Raw genomic sequence first — 21,064 nt, forward strand, 5'->3', positions numbered from 1 at the left:
AATTGCACCAAAAACAATAAAGTACCTATGAAAAAACTTAATCAAGGAAGTGAAACACCTTTACTCTGAAAACTATAGGGGAGCCTGGGTGGCTCGGTCAGTTAAGCGTCCGACTTCGGCTCAGGTCATGATCTCACAGTCCGTGAGTTCAAGCCCCACGTCAGGCTCTGTGCTGACTGCTCAGAGCCTGGAGCCTGTTTCAGATTCTGTGTTTCCCTCTCTCTCTGCCCCTCCCCTGTTCATGCTCTGTCTCTCTCTGTCTCAAAAATAAATAAACTTTAAAAAAAATTTAAAAAAATGAAAACTATAAAACATTGATGAAAGAAATTGAAGATGACACAAATGGAGAGATATCCCATGCTCATGGATTGAAAGAACAAATATTGTTAAAATATCCATACATCCAAAGCCATCTACAGATTTAATGCAATCCCTATCAAAATGCCAACAACATTTTTCACAGAACTAGGACAAACAATCCTAAAATGTGTATGGAACCACAAAAGGCCCCGAATAGTCAAAACAATCTTGAAAAAGATGAATGAAAATGGAGGTATCACAATTCCAGATTTCAAATTATATTACAAAGCTGTAGTGATCAAAACGGTATGGCACTGGCACAAAAATAGACACATAGGTCAAGAGAACAGAAAAGAGAGCCTAGAGGGGAGCCTGGGTGGCTCAGTCAGTTAAGCGTCTGACTTCAGCTCGGGTCATGATCTTATGGGTTTGTGGGTTCGAGCCCTGTGTCCGGCTCTGTGTTGACAGTGTGGAGCCTGGAGCCTGCTTTGGATTCCATGTTTCCCTCTATCTCTGGCCCTCCCCCACCCACACTCTGTCTCTCTCTCAAAAATAAACATTAATTTAAAAAAAATTAAAAAAGAAAAGAGAGCCTAGAAAGAAATAAACCCATAATTATATGGTAAATTAATCTTTGACAAAGGAGGCAAGAAGATGCAATGGGAATAAGACAGTCTCTTCAAAAATGGTGCTGGGAAAACTAGACAGCTGCATGGAGAAAATTGACAATGGACCACTTTCTTATACCATATACAAAAATAAACTCAAAATCGATTAAGGACCTAAATGTGAGACCATAAACTGTAAAAATCCTAGGAGAGGGCACAGGCAGTAATTTCTCTGACATAGGCCATAGCAAAATTTTTCTAGATATGTCTCCTGAGGCAAGGGAAACAAAAACAAAAATATAGACTATTGGAGCTACAACAAAATAAAAGCTTCTCCACAGTGAAAAAAACAATCAACAAAACTAAAAGACATCCTATTGAATGGGAGAAGATATTTGCAATGACATATCTGATAAAAGGTTAGCATCCAAAATATATAAAGAACTTATACAACCCAACACCAAAAACCAAAACAATCCAATTCAAACATGAGCACAAGACATAAATAGACATAAGACAAGAACAGATATTTATCCAAAGAAGACATATAGATGTTCAAAAGAGATGATTCTCAACATCACTAGTCATCAGGAAAATGCAAAGCAACACTACAATGAGATATCAGCTGTCAGAATGGCTAAAATCAGAAACACATAAACGACAATTGTTGGCAAGGATGTGGAGAAAGGGGAACCTGTGCACTGTTGGCAGGAATGAAAACTAGTGCAAAACTATGGAAGACAGTATGGAGATTCTTCAAAAAATTAAAAATAGAATTACCATATGATCCAGTAATTCCACTACTGGGAATTTACCCAAAGATATGAAAACACTAATTTGAAAATGTGTATGCGCCTCTATGTTTATTGCATCATTATTTACAATTGCCAAATTATGGAAGCAGCCTAAGTGTACACCAATTGATGAATAGATAAAGAAGAAATTGTGTGTGTGTGTGTATAATATTACTCAGCCATAAAAAATAATGAAATCTTGCCATTTACAACAACATGAATGGATCCAAAGAGTATAATGCTAAGTGAAATAAGTCAGTCAGAGAAAGACAAATATCATATGATTTCACTCATATATGGAATTTAAGAAACAAAACAAACAAAAGAAGAAACAAAACAACAAAAAAGAGACAAACCAAAAAACAGACTCTTAACTATAGAAAGCAAACTGATGGCTACAAGAGGGGAGGTAGGTGGGAGAATGGATGAAATAGGTAAAAGAGATTAAGACTACACTTACCACAATGAGCACTGAGTACAGAATTGTTGGATCAATATATTGTACACCTGAAACTAGTTTAACACTACATTAACTATACTGGAATTAAAATTTTTAAAAATAAGCACGTGGGAAAACAAACAAAAAAAATAACTTCTTAATATGATTCCACTTACATGAACATCCAGAATAGTTAAATCTCTACAGACAAAAAGCAGACTAATGTGTGCCAGGGGCATGGAGGGTAGTGGTGGAGAATGGGGAGTAACTGCTTCATGGATATGGTGTGTTTCTTGTGAGTGTCAAAAATAAATTGGAACTAGATAGAGGTGATGGATACACAACACAATGTTAATGTACCAAATGCTGCTAATTGCACATTTTGAAATGGTTTATTTTATGTTATGTGAATTTTACCTCAATTATATATATTATATATATATATATGTATTCTGAATACATATATTCTGAATATATATATGTATGTATTCTGAATTCTTTGAATATGTTAATTCTTAATTCTCATAGAAAATATATACTTATTATTTATATACTTACATTATTATTAATAAGCTTATATACTTATTTATAAATTAATATATTTATATTCTTACCCCTGCTATATAGATGAGGGAACTAAGTGACAAAAAGACTGAATGACTTACCCAAGGTTACTCAGCTAATAACAGAAGTTGGGATTTAGGTCCAGGTAATCAAATTCCAGAATCTTACCTCTTGACCATTATGCCAGAAAAAAAAGAAATTTGAAATACAAAAAGCAAGAAGACAACAAAAGGAAATCAAAGGCATCCAAATTGGCAAAGATGAAGTCAAGCTTTCAATTTTTGCAGATGACATGATATTATACATGGAAAATCCGATAGACTCCACCAGAAGTCTGCTAGAACTGACACATGAATTTAGCAAAGTTGCAGGATACAAAATCAATGTACAGAAATCAGTTGCATTCTTATATACTAATAATGAAGCAACAGAAAGACAAATAAAGAAACTGATCCCATTCACAATTGCACCAAGAAGCATAAAATACCTAGGAATAAATCTAACCGAAGATGTAAAAGATCTGTATGCTGAAAACTATAGAAAGCAAGTGAAGGAAATTGAAGAAAATATAAAGAAATGGAAAAACATTCCGTGCTCATGGAATGGAAGAATAAATATTGTCAAAATGTCAATAGTACCCAAAGCTAGCTACACATTCAATGCAATCCCAATCAAAATTGCACCAGCATTCTTCTTGAAACTAGAACAAGCAATCCTAAAATTCATATGGAACCACAAAAGGCCACGAATAGCCGAAGTAATTTTGAAGAAGAAGACCAAAGCAGGAGGCATCACAATCCCAGACTTTAGCCTCTACTACAAAGCTATAACCATCAAGACAGCATGGTATCAGCACAAAAACAGACACATAGACCAATGGAATGGAATAGAAACCCCAGAACTAGACCCACAAATGTATGGCCAACTAATCTTTGACAAAGCAGGAAAGAACATCCAATGGAAAAAAGACCATTTAACAAATGGTGCTGGGAGAACTGGACAGCAACATTCAGAAGGTTGAAACTAGACCACTTTCTGACACCATTCACAAAAATAAACTCAAAATGGATAAAAGACCTGAATGTGAGACAGGAAACCATCAAAACCCTAGAGGAGAAAGCAGGAAAAGACCTCTCTGACCTCAGCCTTAGCAATTTCTTACTTGACACATCCCCAAAGGCAAGGGAATTAAAAGCAAAAATGAACTACTGGGACCTTATGAAGATTAAAAGCTTCTGCACAGCAAAGGAAACAACCAACAAAACTAAAAGGCAACCAACGGAATGGGAAAAGATATTTGCAAATGACATATCGGACAAAGAGCTAGTATCCAAAATCTATAAAGAGCTCACCAAACTCCACACCCGAAAAACAAATAACCCAGTGAAGAAATGGGCAGAAAACATGCATAGACACTTCTCCAAAGAAAAGACATCCGGATGGCCAACAGGCACATGAAAAGATGCTCAACATCGCTCCTCATCAGGGAAATACAAATCAAAACCACACTCAGGTATCACCTCACACCAGTCAGAGTGGCCAAAATGAACAAGTCAGGAGACCATAGATGCTGGAGAGGATGTGGATAAATGGGAACCCTCTTGCACTGTTGGTGGGAATGCAAATTGGTGCAGCCACTCTGGAAAACAGTGTGGAGGTTCCTCAGAAAATTAAAAATAGACCTACCCTATGACCCAGCAATAGCACTGCTAGGAATTTACCCAAGGAATACAGGAGTACTGATGCACAGGGACACTTGTACCCCAATGTTTATAGCAGCACTCTCAACAATAGCCAAATTATGGAAAGAGCCTAAATGTCCATCAACTGATGAATGGATAAAGAAATTGTGGTTTATATACACAATGGAGTACTACGTGGCAATGAGAAAGAATGAAATATGGCCCTTTGTAGCAACGTGGATGGAACTGGAGAGTGTGATGCTAAGTGAAATAAGCCATACAGAGAAAGACAGATACCATATGGTTTCACTCTTATGTGGATCCTGAGAAACTTAACAGAAACCCATGGGGGAGGGGAAGGAAAAAAAAAAAAAAGAGGTTAGAGTGGAAGAGAGCCAAAGCATAAGAGACTTTTAAAAACTGAGAACAAACTGAGGGTTGATGGGGGGTGGGAGGGAGGGGCGGGTGGGTGATAGGTATTGAGGAGGGCACCTTTTGGGATGAGCACTGGGTGTTGTATGGAAACCAATACGACAGTAACTTTCGTATATTGAAAAAAATGAAATATAAAAAGCAAGAGACTAATAAAATGACAAGTCAGATTTGAAAAAATAATAAAAAGCAGTACTTGCAGAAGAAAAACAGAGTAATTGAAATTGAAACTCTAAGAATAGGCTTAATACCCAATAGACACAGCTGAAGAAAAAATTTAGAGCAGTTGAAAATATGAAGAAATTCTGAATGTAGCACAGAGAGATCTAAAATAAGACAGAGTCTAAGAAACATGGAAAGAGACATAAGTAAGTCTAAAATGTCTAATTGGAGCTTGAGTTCAATTTATTGCCTCTAGGCTCCAAATGTGCTTTTCAACATATAGGCTTACAGGCATTTTATTGCTTCACAGATACTGCATTTTTTACAAATTGAAATTTGTGGCAACTTTACATTGAGCAGCCATTATTATCAGCTCCGTTTTTTCCAACAACATTTGCTCACTTTGTGTCTCCGTGTCACAGTTTGGTAAACCTTGCAATATTTCAAACTTTTTCATTATTATTGTATTTGTTATGCTGAGCTGTGATCAGTGATTATGACTTGCTGTGCACTGTTGGTGGGAATGAAAACTGGTGCTCAGATAATGGTTAGTGTTTTTAACATGAAAGTATTAAGTATTTTAAAATTATTAGGTATATATATTGCTTTTTTAGATATAATAGTGTTGCATATAAAATAGACTACAGCATAGTGTAAACATAACTTTTATATGCACTAGGAAACCAAGAAGTTAATTTGACTTGCTTTCTTGAGATACTAACTTTATTGTGGTGTTCTGGAACAAAACCCACAATATCTTTGAGGTATGTGGTGATAACTAACTGAGTTCCTTTAAGCATTTCTCCTTTAAAATGAAAATGTTGTTAAGATTTCTCAGTAGAGGGTATTGGAGGGATATTGTGGGAAAAAAGAGGCTCTCTAGAAATTCCTGGTGTGGGCTGGTGGTTGGCTGGTATGGATGTGAAGACATTCAGTGAAGGTCCACAGGGCTAGAAACAATTCGTACGTGACCTTGCAGCCTTGGCCAGTGATGGTCTTTTTGCAGGCCTCTTGACATGGAAACCAATATTTCTGTATGGCCTGTACGCAGCTTCCTGTGTTCTGGAGGGTCATACACCAGAACTCACTTCTACAAGTCTCTGCACAGCCTGTGTGCATCCCCCCTGTGGTCCAGGGTTCCAGATAGAGCTGCTACTCCCTCTGTTGTAAAGTAGATTACTGCAAAGAAACAATAAGTAGACTGACTCAAGAGAAAAATGAAAGATTTCTCAATAAATCTTAGAAACAGAAGATGGTGGAATATTATCTTCAATGCACTGAGAAAAGATAATTATCACCCTAGAAGACTATACCAAGAAAAAGATTTTTCAAGAATAAGAATGGATTACATGGATAGATTTGAAGAACATCATATTGAACAAAAGAAAAAAAAAATATATATATATAGTGTGTGTGTGTGTGTGTAATTCCATTTGCAAGACATTCAAAGAGAGACAAAATTAAACTATGGTGATAGAAATCAGAAAAGTGGCTACCTGGGATGGGGAGCATTTGATTAGAAAGAAGCACAAAGAAACTTTCCAGGATTAAATGTCCCATATCTTAATGGGGGTAGTGATTATACGAGTATATACATTTGCCCAACTCACTGAATTGTGATTGTTAATTTTATGCATCACCTTGACCAGGCCACAGGATGCCCACATAACTGATTAAACATTATTTCTGGGTATGTCTGTGAGGATGTTTCCAGAAGAGATTAGCATTTGAATCGGTAGGCTAAGTAAATCAGATTGTCCTCCTGGATTTCAATCAGCATCATCTATTCCACTGGGGGCCTAAATAGAACAAAAAGGCATCTATTCCACTGGGGGCCTAAATAGAACAAAAAGGCAGAGGAAGGGAGAATTTGCTCTCTGCCTGACTACCTGAGCTAAGACATGGGCATCCTTCTTCCAAGGCTGTTTGAAATACAAATATCCTTTCCAAGATAGTCCAGAAACAAAAGTATCCGGTGCCATTGCTCATAAGATGTTCAGAAATATGAGATCCATGGAGAATCATCCCCCAATATTTCAGAACAAATTTGGTATGTGAATTTTTTTCAGGGTAAAACATAGGAAATTGAATACAGATGAAAAGTTAGCATTCAAATTGAGATATGCTGTAATTATAAAATGCACAAAAGATTTTAAAACCTTATATTAGGGGCACCTGGCTGGCTCAGTTGGCAGAACGTGCAAGTCTTGATCTCAGGGTTGTAAATTCGAGCCCCACGTTTGGATGTAGAGATTACTTAAAAATAAAAATTCATCAAAAAAAAAAAAAGAAGAAATGTGATTACTAGACATTGTAAAATTACTTATGAGTTGTACATTATATTTCTATTGAATAGCTCTGGATGTCTAATTTTCATTGGACCCCCTAGAATGATTGAGTAATCTAATGAATAGAAATTGGGAGAGAATATTGTCCTTGTTGGAGTTCCCTAGCAAACAGAGATGGAGGCAAAGCTTAACTGTTAATGTTTTGCAGGGAGGTACAATCCCAGAATAGTGAGAGTGTAGGAAAAAGGAAGTGAGTCAGAGACAGTGGGAAAGTACCTTTGGGCAGATGCTGGGAAAGTCTGATGCTAGGTTCTGTGGCATGATGTCTCATCTGAGATTTAAAGTGATGATAGGAGCCAGAATAACCATGGGACTGATTGGATTTGGCCTCAGTCCTGGGGCTACAAGGCCCATGTGGGTTGCCATGCTAGGCTGTTTTGGTTCTGTTGGATTATGGTTACTGTAATTTCCCATTGATAATTAATATTGGGCATGGAAGTGGTAGAAGATATTCCACTGACTACTCAAGGTTCCAAACATAATCCTCCCTGCCTTCATTAGGTTGTAGCAACTCTAGCTTCGCCTGGTAATCAGAATTCATTACCCCAGCCAGTACATTAGCTCCATTTTTTATCTGTTTGTCCAATAGAATAAGGAACCCAAAATGACTCCAAAATACTAGTCACAACTTCCAATTGGGTGGAACCTTGTATATTCCCCAACCCCCTAGAACCAAGACTTCTGACCTAACAGAGTCAACAGTTTCGGGGATAAGAAACACAAATTCCATTAGTGAGTCACTGATAATGATGACAAGAGAGGCAACAGCTATTTCTATATCTTGGTTCCTATACCTGTATACTCTAGTTCTGGGGCACACACCACTTTATATTGGCCAGAGTTTAGTGCATATACTGCATTCTAAAGGAAGGGCTCCAACCCCATTAGGTGCCGCCCTCCAGCTGACATCTAAGCTGAGACTTCCACCGGCCATTGCACTATTTTGTTGTTATTGTTATTGTTTGTTTTGTTTTAGGTTGGCTGCTCTTGGGTGATTGGGTACTCGGTAAAACCAGTGATTCTCAAGTTCGTGAGCTCATCTTCACATTTCCTTTGACATTGAGTGGATCTATTTTCCTTTTAAATTTTATTTTATTTTATTTAATTATTTTTTGAGTGGGTCTATTGTTTAAGACAATGTTGTAGGGATACCATTTCAAGAGAATGAATTCTATAACTCTAGGATGGTGCTAGTGGATACACTGCAGTCAAGGAAGGCAGAACATTTTCAGAATATGTATTAGTTTCAGTAAATCAATTTGATGGCCCCACCAAGGAGGAAGGGATCCAGTGTAATCAATCTGTCAACAGGTGGCTGGCCGGTACCATTGTCCAGAGCTCAGCAAAGAACACTGATAAAGGATGTAGAAGGCTAGACCACCTATTCATGTAGTTTACTCTAGTTTACTGTGTAGAGCTCAGTAAGATCGTCCTTGGTGAAAGAAATCCCATGTTGCTAGGTACGTGCATGCCTTTCATCTTTGCTACTGTGGACACTTTCCTCATGTGCTCAATGCCAAATACTGGAGTGGTACACAGACAGGCTGGCTAAAATCCACCAGAGTGGATCAAGTATATAGAAAGGACCAGGCTTTCTATATACTTGATTGTCAAGACCCTCCTCTGTGGTACATGTTCTCTTGTGAGCCTTAACGTGAGACACAACAAAACTGCATATGTTGTGTCCACTCCTACAGGGTCCATCCACATATTATCTACTCAGACCTCCATATCCCCCATCTTCCATCCTCATTTCTTTTAAGGCTGTTTTAAGCAAGACTTGACTCTACGCAGGTGTCAATATATAACTGTATCTCAGGCTACCTCTCCTTTCACATGAGGTGAAAAATCAAACATAAGTCTCCTAACTCTGTGTGCTGAGATTTTCTTTCACTAAATGTCATTCAGAGCCATTCCGGAATGGGACTGTAATGTGGCAGCTAACCTTTTATGGCGATTTCCAATATATATTGCACCAGCCTACATGTGAATCAGGCCTCTATCAGTTGATCATAAGGGACTCCCCATGAGGTCATCAGTGCAGCACTGATTCATGATGTAGAAGGCTATTGTAGTTTACTTGAGTCCTCTGGGCTTTGCTCGAGTTTGAATATATCACTTCCTACATACAATGGGACATTGGTGCCCCTGCCCAGTTCTATGACTTGGTTGATTTGATAATCCTCAGTTGAGGCTTCATAGTCCTTTAATGTACCACGGTCAGGTGTTTGGTCTTTGTTAAGACCTAGTAGCATACTAGGACCTATTTTTCAGAGTAGTTCTTTATGGTGAATTGCATAGCTTTGTTTTAGGATATAAGGATCTGTACTGTGACTCTTCTATTGGAGTTTGCCCCAAACTCTATATAACCTCCATGGATAAATCTCTAGCACTAGCAGATCTGTTGGATCACATGACATAAGTGTAATTTTTCAGGTCTGACTATAGGCAATTACAAAGGCTTTACCTGACAGGCGTTGTGGGGAAAAGCCATCCCTTCATCCCATGCTTGGTATACAGCTAAAGTATTACAATCTCTAAAAGAAGTTGCAATGAAGGACTGATGTCCCTCTGGCTCTTCATGCTCTTCACATATTTACATTCCTAGCTCCAGTAACGTCATTCCTAGTCATTCCTAGGTCTCTTTATCTGAGGCCTTGGGCAGAGATCTTGTTCAGGTGACTCTGCTCGTATCTCCTTCCTTATTGGGCAGGACAAGTGGGAAACCTTGAACACATTTATTCCTACTCAGGCTCAGTACCCAGTAACTTCCTATTCCTAACCCTTCCTCCACCCCGTCATCTACAGGGGCCATACAGCAGCCAGAGCCTTTTGTTCAGGGTTCCCTCAACAGTGAGACAACCCCACATCTCTGCTGATCCACCTGCCCCTCAACTGGCATGTCATTTTATGGGGGAAATGAAGCAGGGGGGAGTTGACATCTGGTCTCTTTTAGTCTTTTGTTTATACCATCACAGTAAGTGATTAAAGGCTTTACTGTTACTGTGTCTCCTCTCCTTCTGGTATTCAAATGAAGTGTTTGTTCCACGTTTTTAAGTTCTCCCACAGTCCTCGAATACATGTCAACTCATGTTATGCTTATAACAACCTGAAAACAAGGTGCACTGTCCACATTTTTTAGTTCAGGACACTTTCCAGTTGAAGTCCCACACTTGTTGAGCAGCAGAGGATTTTACATCTGCCTGCACATTTAGTGCAGGTTTCTGAAACCTCAGGGGGCCGCCTCTGTGAGGCTTTATAAAACAGAGGGTTGTAGTCCACTAACATTAACGAAGGTGCTGTTTTATCTCTGGGCCAGGCTTTATGCTGCACGCTGTACACGGATTTTCTCAGCTCTCACAATGACCCTACGAATTAGGCAATTTTATTTATTAAAAAAAATTTTTTTTTAACATTTATTTATTTTTGAGAGAGAGAGAGACAGAGCATGAACGGGGGAGGGTCAGAGAGAGAGGGAGACACAGAATCCGAAACAGGCTCCAGGCTCTGAGCGGTCAGCACAAAGCCCGATGCGGGGCTTGAACTCACGGACCGCGAGATCATGACCTGAGCTGAAGTCGGACGCTTAACCGACTGACCCACCCAGGTGCCCCTAGGCAATTTTAGTTATTGTTTACTCTTCGAAGGGTGGGAGTACGCCCTGAGACCAACCTATGGAGGTGCAGCAGGTGAGCGTTACCACCTCCAGGAAGACACCTGCAGCGTGGATGAGCGTCTGGGGAAGTTTGGGGGGAATGAGGTGGTGAATGTCTCGGTGTTTCGGTTCTCTGAAGCAGTTAGGAGCCTCTCTAGCTGTGTCTTGTCATCCTACTCTGTGTTCTTGAGCTTTCCGAGGCTTTGCGCGCCACTTTGTGCCCAGGAAACTGGGTGTCCCAATTACCGTGCACAGTTCTCGCCTCTCGTTAAGACACCGGAGCGGCAGGTAAAAGCGCGGAGCACTGCTCAGACTGCAGAGGTACCAGCCCAGGACCGGCTTCTGCCGGTCTGCAGGGGATCTGCGCTCTCCGCCCACCCGCGTTGCCGCGGGAGCCGGGGCGGGTCCCCACAGCTCAGCTGACCTGGGGGCGGGGCCCGGGCGGGGGAGCGCCAGAGCCCCCGCCTCTTCCGAGGGGACCCGTGCTTCCGCGGCCTCCTGGCTGGGGATCGTGGCTGCTGCTCGCGGTATGCGCCTCCGCCTGCTTCTGCTGCTCGCCCTGTGCGGGGCGGGGCCCACTGCCGCAGCCCGCAGCCTCAGCTTGCGGGGAAGCTGGAGGATCCGCAGCGGGAACGGCTCGCTGGAGCTGCCGGGGAGGGTCCCGGGTTGCGTGCACAGCGTCCTGTTCCAGCGGGGCCTCATCCAGGTACTGCGTGCGGCCGCCCCGCCGGAGCCAGCACCGCGTGCCCCTCGTGGTGAGAGGGGCCAAGGAACCGCTTGGCAGCCCCCAAGCCTTGGGCTTTGCTCCCCGGGTTTAGATCTAACTTTACTTTTGCCTCTTCTGGTCTGTGGCAGGGAAATGCTGAAGCAGTTTGCCTTCTGTTGGCAGAGAGCACCGTTGGCTTCCGGGCTTGGTGGAAATAAGACGGAGCCAGTCAGGCACGTCGATGATTCTGGAAAGCGGAAGTTCGTACAGGGCAAACAGTGTTTCTACTGGCGGTTTTCCTATTGCCATAACTCTCCACTGAAGAGTGTGTAGAAAGGTCCTGTTACTGACAAAGCATAAGGCAGGGGATTCCTGTTTTACTGTGTGGACACTTCAGGGGACAATAGTTTTGCCAACTGTTAACTATATTGAGTAATGTCTCAGTTTTTCTCTTTTGCTTGTAGGCCTCAGGGAGTCAGATTTGGGAATGATGCAGCATGTAGGGTGAGGAGAATGAGATGTACAAGTAAGTGTAAGGTTGGATTACTAGTGCTAGTGTAAAGGCTAAATAATTTTTAAGGCTGATTGGGATATGAAGAAAGATGTTTCTTAGGGCATGTGATGCGTGTGTGAGTGTGTCTTAGTTGCTCCAATTTATAGACCACTTGTTGAGGACAAGAGGTTTGTTGTGTGCAGAGGTTTGCAAACAACTTTTCCACCCTCTGCTGTTTTTATGGTTCCGTCAGCTGCATGTGGCTTTCGCATTCTTTAATTGTTCTTGCTCTGATAGAGGGTCGCCTGGGGGGCTCAAATCATGATCTCATAGTTGGTGAGTTCGAGCCCAGCACAGAGCCCACTTCAGATCCTCTGTCCCCCTCTCTCTCCACCCCTCCCTCTGCTTGCTCTTGCTCTCTCTCAAAAATAAATAAAAACGTTTAAAAAATTAAAATCGTTCTTGCTTGGGAAAAGATGTACTTGATGAATATCTTTCAATCGTGTTTACCTGGGACAAGATGTACTTGACGCATTGTCCCAGTCCCCATAACAACTCTACAGAGTAGATCTTCTTATTTGCATTTTATGGATGATACAGAGTTATGGAGCCCAGAGAAGTTAGAGGATTTACCTAAGATCACACAACAATTAAGTGGCAAAAGTAGAAATCTAGCCCAGGCTGGCCTGACTCCATTCCGTAGCCTGGATTCTCAACTGTGCTACTCTTACCGCAGTGTTTTGAAAAATTGTTTTTGAAGCACTGTGGTTGACTTTCAGGAGTGTCATTAACAGTGTACTTAAATGACGCGATTGTCAACTGGGGTTATGCAAAATTTATGATCTGGTACACGTTAGCTTTTTTTCAAGAAATATGTATCAGAAAGGAAGTGAATGTTGTAAATGAATGACACTGACCACAGTCCAGTTTATTTTTTAAAACAAGTAATTCTCAAATTTAGGTACTTCCACTATTTTTAGTTAACAAACTGCTTGTGACATAGACCACAGCCTACCTTGGTACCCTGAGGCTTCACTCATATATCTTGAGAATTCCTGTGTCTGTTTGGCAGGGTCTCTCCTTGCCTCATTTCACTGATAAAATTAAGGCAATGGGAAATAGTGGTTTTAGCAAGTAGGATGATTGTTCCATTTTATGAGGCTACATATTAAGAAACAATGTTTGGTTACCAGCTAATGAGAAGGAGGTTGCTCACAGTGTGAAATAACTGACTTTTCCTCCTGAAAATAATTTACATTGTTTGCCAAATACTTCAAATTCGTAGAAGAACTTTAAGTTTAGTAAGGTGGATGTGGGTTTTATTTATTTTAAATATTTATTTATTAATTTTTTGTAATGTTTATTTTATTTTTGAGAGAGAGAGTGTGAGTGGGGGAGGGGCAGAGAGAGAGAGAGAGAGAGAGACAGGGAGACACAGAATCTGAAACAGGTTCCATGCTCTGAGCTGTCAGCACAGAGCCCGACACAGGGCTCGAACTTGGGAATGGCGAGATCATGACCTAGGCAGAAGTCGAACACTTAACCGACTGAGCCACCCAGGTGCCCCTGCTTATTTATTTTTAAGAGAGAGAGCGAGCACAAGCAGAGTAGGGGCAGAGAGAGAAAGAGAGAGGGAGACGGAATCTGAAGCAAGCTCCAGGCTCTGAGCTGTCAGCACAGAGTCTGATGTGGGGCTCGAACCCACGAACCACGGGCCGAAGTTGGATGCTCAACTGACTGAGCCACCTAGGCGCCCCTGGATGTGGGTTTTATTTATTTTTATTTTTTTATTTTTTTAAATTATTTTAATGTTTATTTATTTCTGAGGCAGAGAGAGACAGAGCATGAGTGGGGGAGGGTCAGAGAGAGAGAGGGAGACACAGAATCAGAAACAGGCTCCAGGCTCTGAGCAGTCAACACAGAGCCCGACGCGGGGCTCGAACTCATGGACCGTGAGATCATGACCTGAGCCGAAGTCGGTCGCTCAACCAACTGAGCCACCCAGGCGCCCCTGGATGTGGGTTTTAAATGGTAGTGGGATGAGAAATGGGGAAGGCTTTTGGGAATTGGAGAACTCCAAGCCTAATCATCAGCAACATCAGTATTATTACTGAATAATATGCTACTTTTATTCCACCTGCTTTATTACAACATTACCATCCTTTTTTGATGTTGGCCCTCAGGAAATAGTCTATAGTTTAGAGCAGGCAGTGGCCCCCATACTGTGTTTACACAAGAACTTGAAACATATCTTGCCAAAGTCATTTACTTATTCATTTACCTAATTATCTCATAAGTATTTATTTAGTACTTCCAACATAGCAGGCACTATTCAAAGTGCTTGAAATTGAGTGGTGAAGAAACAAACTCTGTGCCAATAGACATTCTAGTGGAGGAGATAGACAATAAGCAAATTAATAGGTAACATAATGTCAGGTGGTGCACCTAAGAGAAAGCCGATTAAAGGAAGGGAGCATAGGAGGCTGGTTGGGAAGGATTCCTATTAAAATAAAGTGGTTAAAGATAGCCATTTTGATAAAGTGACTTTTAAACAAAGATCTTTTTGATAAGGTCTGTTTTAAGAAGAAGTGCATTCTCAGCAAAGAGGGAAAAAAGGCCGGAGTGGAGAGGGGAGAGGCCTTGAGGTGGAAGCATGCTTGATATGTTCCAGGATTGGTGAGCTGGCCAGTGTAAGCCAGAGAGAAAGGGAATGTGTTCAAAGAAGGCATCAAGGGCGGACCATGCAGGGCTTGTAAACTATGGGAAACACCTTGGATTTTATTCTGCATATGATGGGACTTTATTGGGAGTTTTGAGCTTAGACTTGCATGAATGGATCTGCCTATTAGAAAATCATTCTGGCTATGTGAAGACTGTCTTAGAATGAAAGCATGGACACTAAGTACAGGACTATTACTTTTGAATGGACAGGAGATAACTTCCTGCTTGGACCAAGGTGGCAGCAGCAAACTGGTGAGAAATCCTGGGAGAACACTTTTTTTTTTCTTGGTGTAGAATCTTAGTTTATCTGTTTACACATGTGGCTTGTATGAGTGTAGACATTTTTTTTTTTTTTGCATTTCATGACTTGTTTTATTTTTTATTTTTTTAAATTTACATCCAAATTAGTTAGCATATAGTGCAACAGTGATTTCAGTAGATTCCTTAGTGTCTCTTACCCATTTAGCCTATCCCCCCCTCCCACAACCCCTTCCTGTAACCCTCAGTTTGTTCTCCATATTTATGAGTCTCTTCTGTTTTGTCCCCCTCCGTTTTTATATTATTTTTGTTTCCCTTCCCTTATGTTCATCTGTTTTGTCTCTTAAAGTCCTCATATGAGTGAAGTCATATGATTTTTGTCTTTCTCTAATTTCACTTAGCATAATACCGTCTAGTTCCATCCACGTAGTTGCAAATGGCAAGATTTCATTCTTTTTGATTGCCGAGTAAATACTCCATTGTATATATATACCACACCTTCTTTACCCATTCATCCATCGATGGACATTTGGGCTCTTTCCATACTTTGGCTATTGTTGATAGTGCTATTATAAACATGGGGGTGCATGTGTCCCTTTGAAACAGCACGCCTGTATCCCGTGGACAAATGCCTAGTAGTGCAATTGCTGGGTTGTAGGGTAGTTCTGTTTTTAGTTTTTTGAGGATTGTGAAAATACATTTTATATATATGTATGTGTGTGTGTGTGTGTATACATATATATGTATATGTATATATATGTGTGTATGTATATATGTATATATTTTTTGTAAGCTTATTTATTTTAAAAGAGAGAGTATGGGGGAGGGCCAGAGAGAGTGGGAGAGAGAAAATCCCAAGCAGGCTCCACACTGTCAGCTCAGAGCCCGATGTGGGGCTCGAACCCACAAACAGTGAGATCATGCCCTGAGCCAAAATCAAGAGTCAGATGCTTAGCTCTCTGAGCCAGCCAGGTGCCATGAGAACACATTTAAATGTAGAACCAGTAGGATTATTTCAGTTTGATTTGTTGATGGATTGGGCATAAGGTGTGAAAGAGGAGTCAAGGAAAAGTTCAGGATTTTTCGGTCTGAACAGTTGATTAAATGGAATTCATATTTACTGAGGGGCTCCTGTGGCCAGCATGGGTGTTTCATAGGTGACTGTATTTCCTATACAGAATCTAAATCTTAGGTGTCTTGGAGAGTCTTTTGAGCTTCCTGCTAAGGGTTATCATTCATTCATTCAGCCTACTATTATATCACACACTAAAGTATGCATTACAGTTAAAAAGAAATGAGTAAGACTCAGTTCCTATTTTGTAGGAGGTCACATTCTTGTGAGGCAGATGATAAGATATAAGTGCTTAGATAAGGGGACTCTTGTTAGGAAAGGTCTCAGCTTTCCTATTCAAATCCTCAGTAGCGCAAGTTTGAAAAGCTTTTTTTTTTTCCTTTTTAAATAAAAGATACTCTCAAATTAGAGAGTCTGTGCCAAAATTAGAAAATATAGGTAGTAAGAAGAAGAAAACTTGGAAACCTGGCTTTCAGAGATAACTATTAAAATTTTTAAATGTACTATATCCATTCAGAATTTGTCTGTATGCACTTTTGATAATTATTTAAATACACAGTTTAACAACTTTTTTGTATAGCGTGTTTTTGATAGTTTTACATACAATAAACATATTTCTAAGAAACCATATTTAATGGCTCTTTTTTATTTCATTGTGTACGTTTGCTACCATTTATAATCAGTCACTTACTGTTGGATTGTTATTTTACTTGATTTTTTTCTATTCTTTGGTGAAGATCCTTTTAGCTAAATTTTAGTTGGTGTATATCCTTATTTTCTTAGACAATTCTTAGAAGTGCGATTGCTGATTCAAAGGGTATGCACATTTTTAGTGTTATAATATGTACTTCTCAGTTTTTTTTCAATAAAAATTGTAATAGTTTTATGCTCCCATTATCATTTTATCCCAGTGCTCATTTTAAGTGCTAGATTTGGATATGATTTTAAAAAGCAGAAACAGGGGCACCTGGGTGGCTCAGTCAGTTGGGCAGCCAACTTCGGCTCAGGTCATGATCTCAACAGTTCGCGAGTTTAAGCCCGGCTTTGCGCTCTGTGCTGACAGCTCGGAGCCTGGAGCCTGCTTCAGATTCTGTGTCTCGCTCTCTGCCTCTCCTCATTCTCGCTGTTTCTCTGTCTCTCAAAAATAAATAAACATTAAAAAATGTTTAAAAAATAAAAGACAAGAACAATTTACTTTGTAGTAAGGTTGAACAATTTTTATCATGTTTATTGGTGATTTGCGGTTACTTATTCATGTTCTTTATTTTTCTATTAGCTATTAATCTTTTAAAATATAGATTTGTTAGACCTCTTTATTTGTTACATATTTTCAAAAATGTCCTATTCATTAATGATGTATTTTATCGCATAGATGTTTTAAAGTTTTATATATTGAAAGCTTATAAGGTTTTTTCCTTTTATGATTGTTTCTTTGATATTATACTTTGAAAGTAATTCCCTCTCTGTCAATTAAATAAATATTTACAAATATTTCTTTTTTTGTAACTTTATAATTACTTTTCATATTTAAAATATTGATCCATTTGAATTTTTTTCAAATGGTTAGTTTTTTATATCCCGTAATTTAACAATTTCTCTTTTGTTCATTGATATAAAACATTAGTTTTTCATGTATGAAATTCTCATATACTGATACTTTTCTCATTCCCTCTTTTAAAATTACTTTTTAAAGCATTATAAATATTTAATGCTTAAAAAAATTGTTTAAAATGTTTATTTTTGAGAGAGAGAGGGAGAGATAGAGCATGAGCAAGGTGGGGCAGAGAGACAGAGGGAGACACAGAATCTGAAGCAGGATCCAGGCTCTGAGCTATCAACACAGAATCCGATGCAGGGCTCAAATTCATGAGCTGCGAAATCATGATCTGAGCCGAAGTCAGACGTTTAACCTACTGAGCCACCCAGGCACTCCAAATATTTAATGCTTATTGAACAACAACAACAAAATTGATGCACAAAAATATAAAATATAAAGAACAAGGAAAAAATAATGAAAAGCATACTACAAAGCAGGAGTAATCACTGTAAAATTTTTCATGTGTATCTTTCCAGATTTTTCTAAGTATGTACAAATACAATAATATAAAAATTAAATCAATTTCTGAAATAGTTTTGTAAGTACTTCTTCATTTAAAATATATGGTGAACATCTTTCTCCATCCACAAGTGTCTATAAATATAGATCTAGAATAATTTTTAATAACTATATAGATTCCATTTTGATGATGTGTTCTACACTTAAATCTACACTTAAAAATAGAAGAAAATATATTATAAATATATGAATATCTACATGTACTAAAAAATGGTAGACACCAAATGCTTAGAACTTTTTCTCTAAATTTTATTACTGCCTTCTATCCTTCATAATGTAACTGGGACAGATGGTCAGAGAAGAAGATTTTGTATATTCTTGTACTCTGAAAGTAGCCAAGAGGCAATTGCCATGTGAATATACTTCTAAAGCTTTTTGTTATGGTGAGTTTCAAACAAAAAAAAAAGTAACTCAATGAACCCCCATTTACCCATCACCTGGCTTCAGCACAGTCCATTTTGTTTCTTTGTCCAGTCATTATACTACCCCTTACTTGAAGCAGTCCCAGATATCACATCATTTCATTCTCAAACATTTCACTGTGGGTCTCCAACTATAATACCATTATCACCATTTTAATATTTTTGTTGTGTTTCAGAGAAGGAGGTGTCACAATGATGGTCCAAAATGGCCAAACATAAATTTATTTTTAAAGAAGAGGTACTTTTTCTGGTTGCCATACTCACCTTCTACAAAAGACTTAAAAATGGGATACTTGGTTTTATTGGACCATTTCATGTGAAGTGATTTCAAAATCTTTTAGGAAAGGAATCATTTAAAGATCTATAGGGTTTCTAGAAGTTCGACTGCTTAAACAACGTGTGGCATTGAGGAGATAAATTAGCTAAGGACTCTGCATTTGAAGTTTAAATTTGAGCAGAAATAGTCATTCAGTTTTGAGGAAAAGAAAATCACAAGGTTTTTAAGCCTCTTTTCTTTTATTTTTTAAGCCTTTTTTTAAAGTTTATTCATTTATTATTTCTGAGAGATAAAGAGAGCACAGTGGGGGAGGGGCAGAGAGCAAGAGAGGGAAACACAGAATCCAAAGCAGGTTCCCAGGCAGGCTCTGAGCTGTCAGCACAGAGCCTGATGTGGGCTCGAAGTCAGATGCTTAACTGACTGAGCCACCCAGGTGCCCCAAGCCTTTTTTTTTAAAAGATAGCTTTAGAAAATCCTGATTCTTGGGGTGCCTCGATTGCTCAGTTGAACACCCCACTCTTATCTCACAATTTGTAGGTTCAAGCTCTGCGTCCAGCTCTGCACTGACAGCACAGAGCAGAGCCTGCTTGGGATCCTCTCTCTCCTTCTCTCTCTGCCTTTCCCCTGCTCATGCTCTCTATCTCAAATAAATAAACTTAAAAAAAAAAAAAAAGAAAATCCTGATCCTTAAACCTGGACACATGCTTCTTCGTTTGATGCCTTGTCAGGTGTATCTAGGGCATAGGAGGATTTGCTTCTCATGGCCCAACACTGGGAATCAAAGCATCATCTGAGAGTTCAATCTTTAGGCTGGCTGGTCTTCATCACCCATAGGTGTATATAGTCAACCTAGACTGTGAAATTCATCTGCATGTAATAATTATGTAATATTTTCCATGTGCAGTGCACTCTCTTTGACTCTTTCAGGTGCACCTGTTCACATAATTCCCACCGCAACCCTGTGGAGAAGGTATCATTACTTATACTGACTGAGGCTCACACAAGTTATGGCCTAAGAGCATGCATCTAATAAATGGTGGGACAAGGATTCAACCTGCATCTTTTCATGGCCCACGCTGCCTGTTGGCAAGAATAAATAGTAAACAAAGAGAATAATTAGTTTTAATTTAAAGATGTCCAGTAAACACAGTGATGAGCACAGCATACTACTGTTCAAAATATATCACTACAAGCATCCCATTTGCCAGAAGTTCTTGATAAATGCAATAATTCCTGAGGGTCAGTGCACACATCACTTCCTTATTCTCTGTGACTCAGAAGTCTCTTAGTTTCAGCCATTACCTCTGTGCCACAACTGGTCTGGTGCCTTCATCTCTAACTCTGTCCTCCTGATTTGTGTCTGGAGATTTGGCTCCACTCTTCTACCTGAATGTCTTCATGGAGTATTGAAACTCGATATATGCAGATACCTCTTCTCTCAACTCTCCCAATCCTTAGTTTTTCTTCTTTTATCTATCTCTTTTTTTTTTATGTTTACTTATTTATTTTTGAGACAGAGAGAGAGAATGGGAGAGCACAAGCGGGGAAAGGGCAGAGAGAGAGGGAGAGAGAGAGAGAGAGAGAGAGACAGAATTTGAAACAGGTTCCAGACTCTGAGCTGTCAGCACAGAGTCCAATGTGGGGCTCAAACCCACAAACCATGAGATCATGACCTAGGCTGAAGTCAGATGCTTAACCGACTAAGCCACCCAGGCGCCTCTACCTATTTCTTTTTTTTTTTTTTTATTCTTTTTTTTTTTCAACGTTTATTTATTTTTGGGACAGAGAGAGACAGAGCATGAACGGGCGAGGGGCAGAGAGAGAGGGAGACACAGAACCGGAAACAGGCTCCAGGCTCCGAGCCATCAGCCCAGAGCCCGACGCGGGGCTCGAACTCACGGACCGCGAGATCGTGACCTGGCTGAAGTCGGACGCTTAACCGACCGCGCCACCCAGGCGCCCCGCCTCTACCTATTTCTAATAAGAGCACCAACATTTTCTCAGTAAATGAGGCC

General features: G+C 39.7%; 1 protein-coding gene across 6 annotated transcripts in view; it reads left to right on the top strand.

The window, feature by feature from the left end:
* Positions 1–11,461: 11,461 nt before the first annotated feature.
* The window catches only part of MANBA (mannosidase beta), a 112,608-nt gene continuing 103,005 nt past the window's right edge, over positions 11,462–21,064 (top strand). For all 6 annotated transcript variants that reach the window (XR_007151507.1, XM_047855577.1, XM_047855578.1 and 3 more), the window contains exon 1: positions 11,462–11,690. Coding sequence is in view for 5 of the 6 variants with exons in the window: in XM_047855577.1 (XP_047711533.1) it covers positions 11,514–11,690 (177 nt within the window). In the remaining variant the exon portion in view is untranslated. The remainder of the gene's footprint in view (positions 11,691–21,064) is intronic.

This window comes from Prionailurus viverrinus, chromosome B1, assembly GCF_022837055.1.
Source record: "Prionailurus viverrinus isolate Anna chromosome B1, UM_Priviv_1.0, whole genome shotgun sequence".
Lineage (NCBI taxonomy): Eukaryota > Metazoa > Chordata > Mammalia > Carnivora > Felidae > Prionailurus > Prionailurus viverrinus.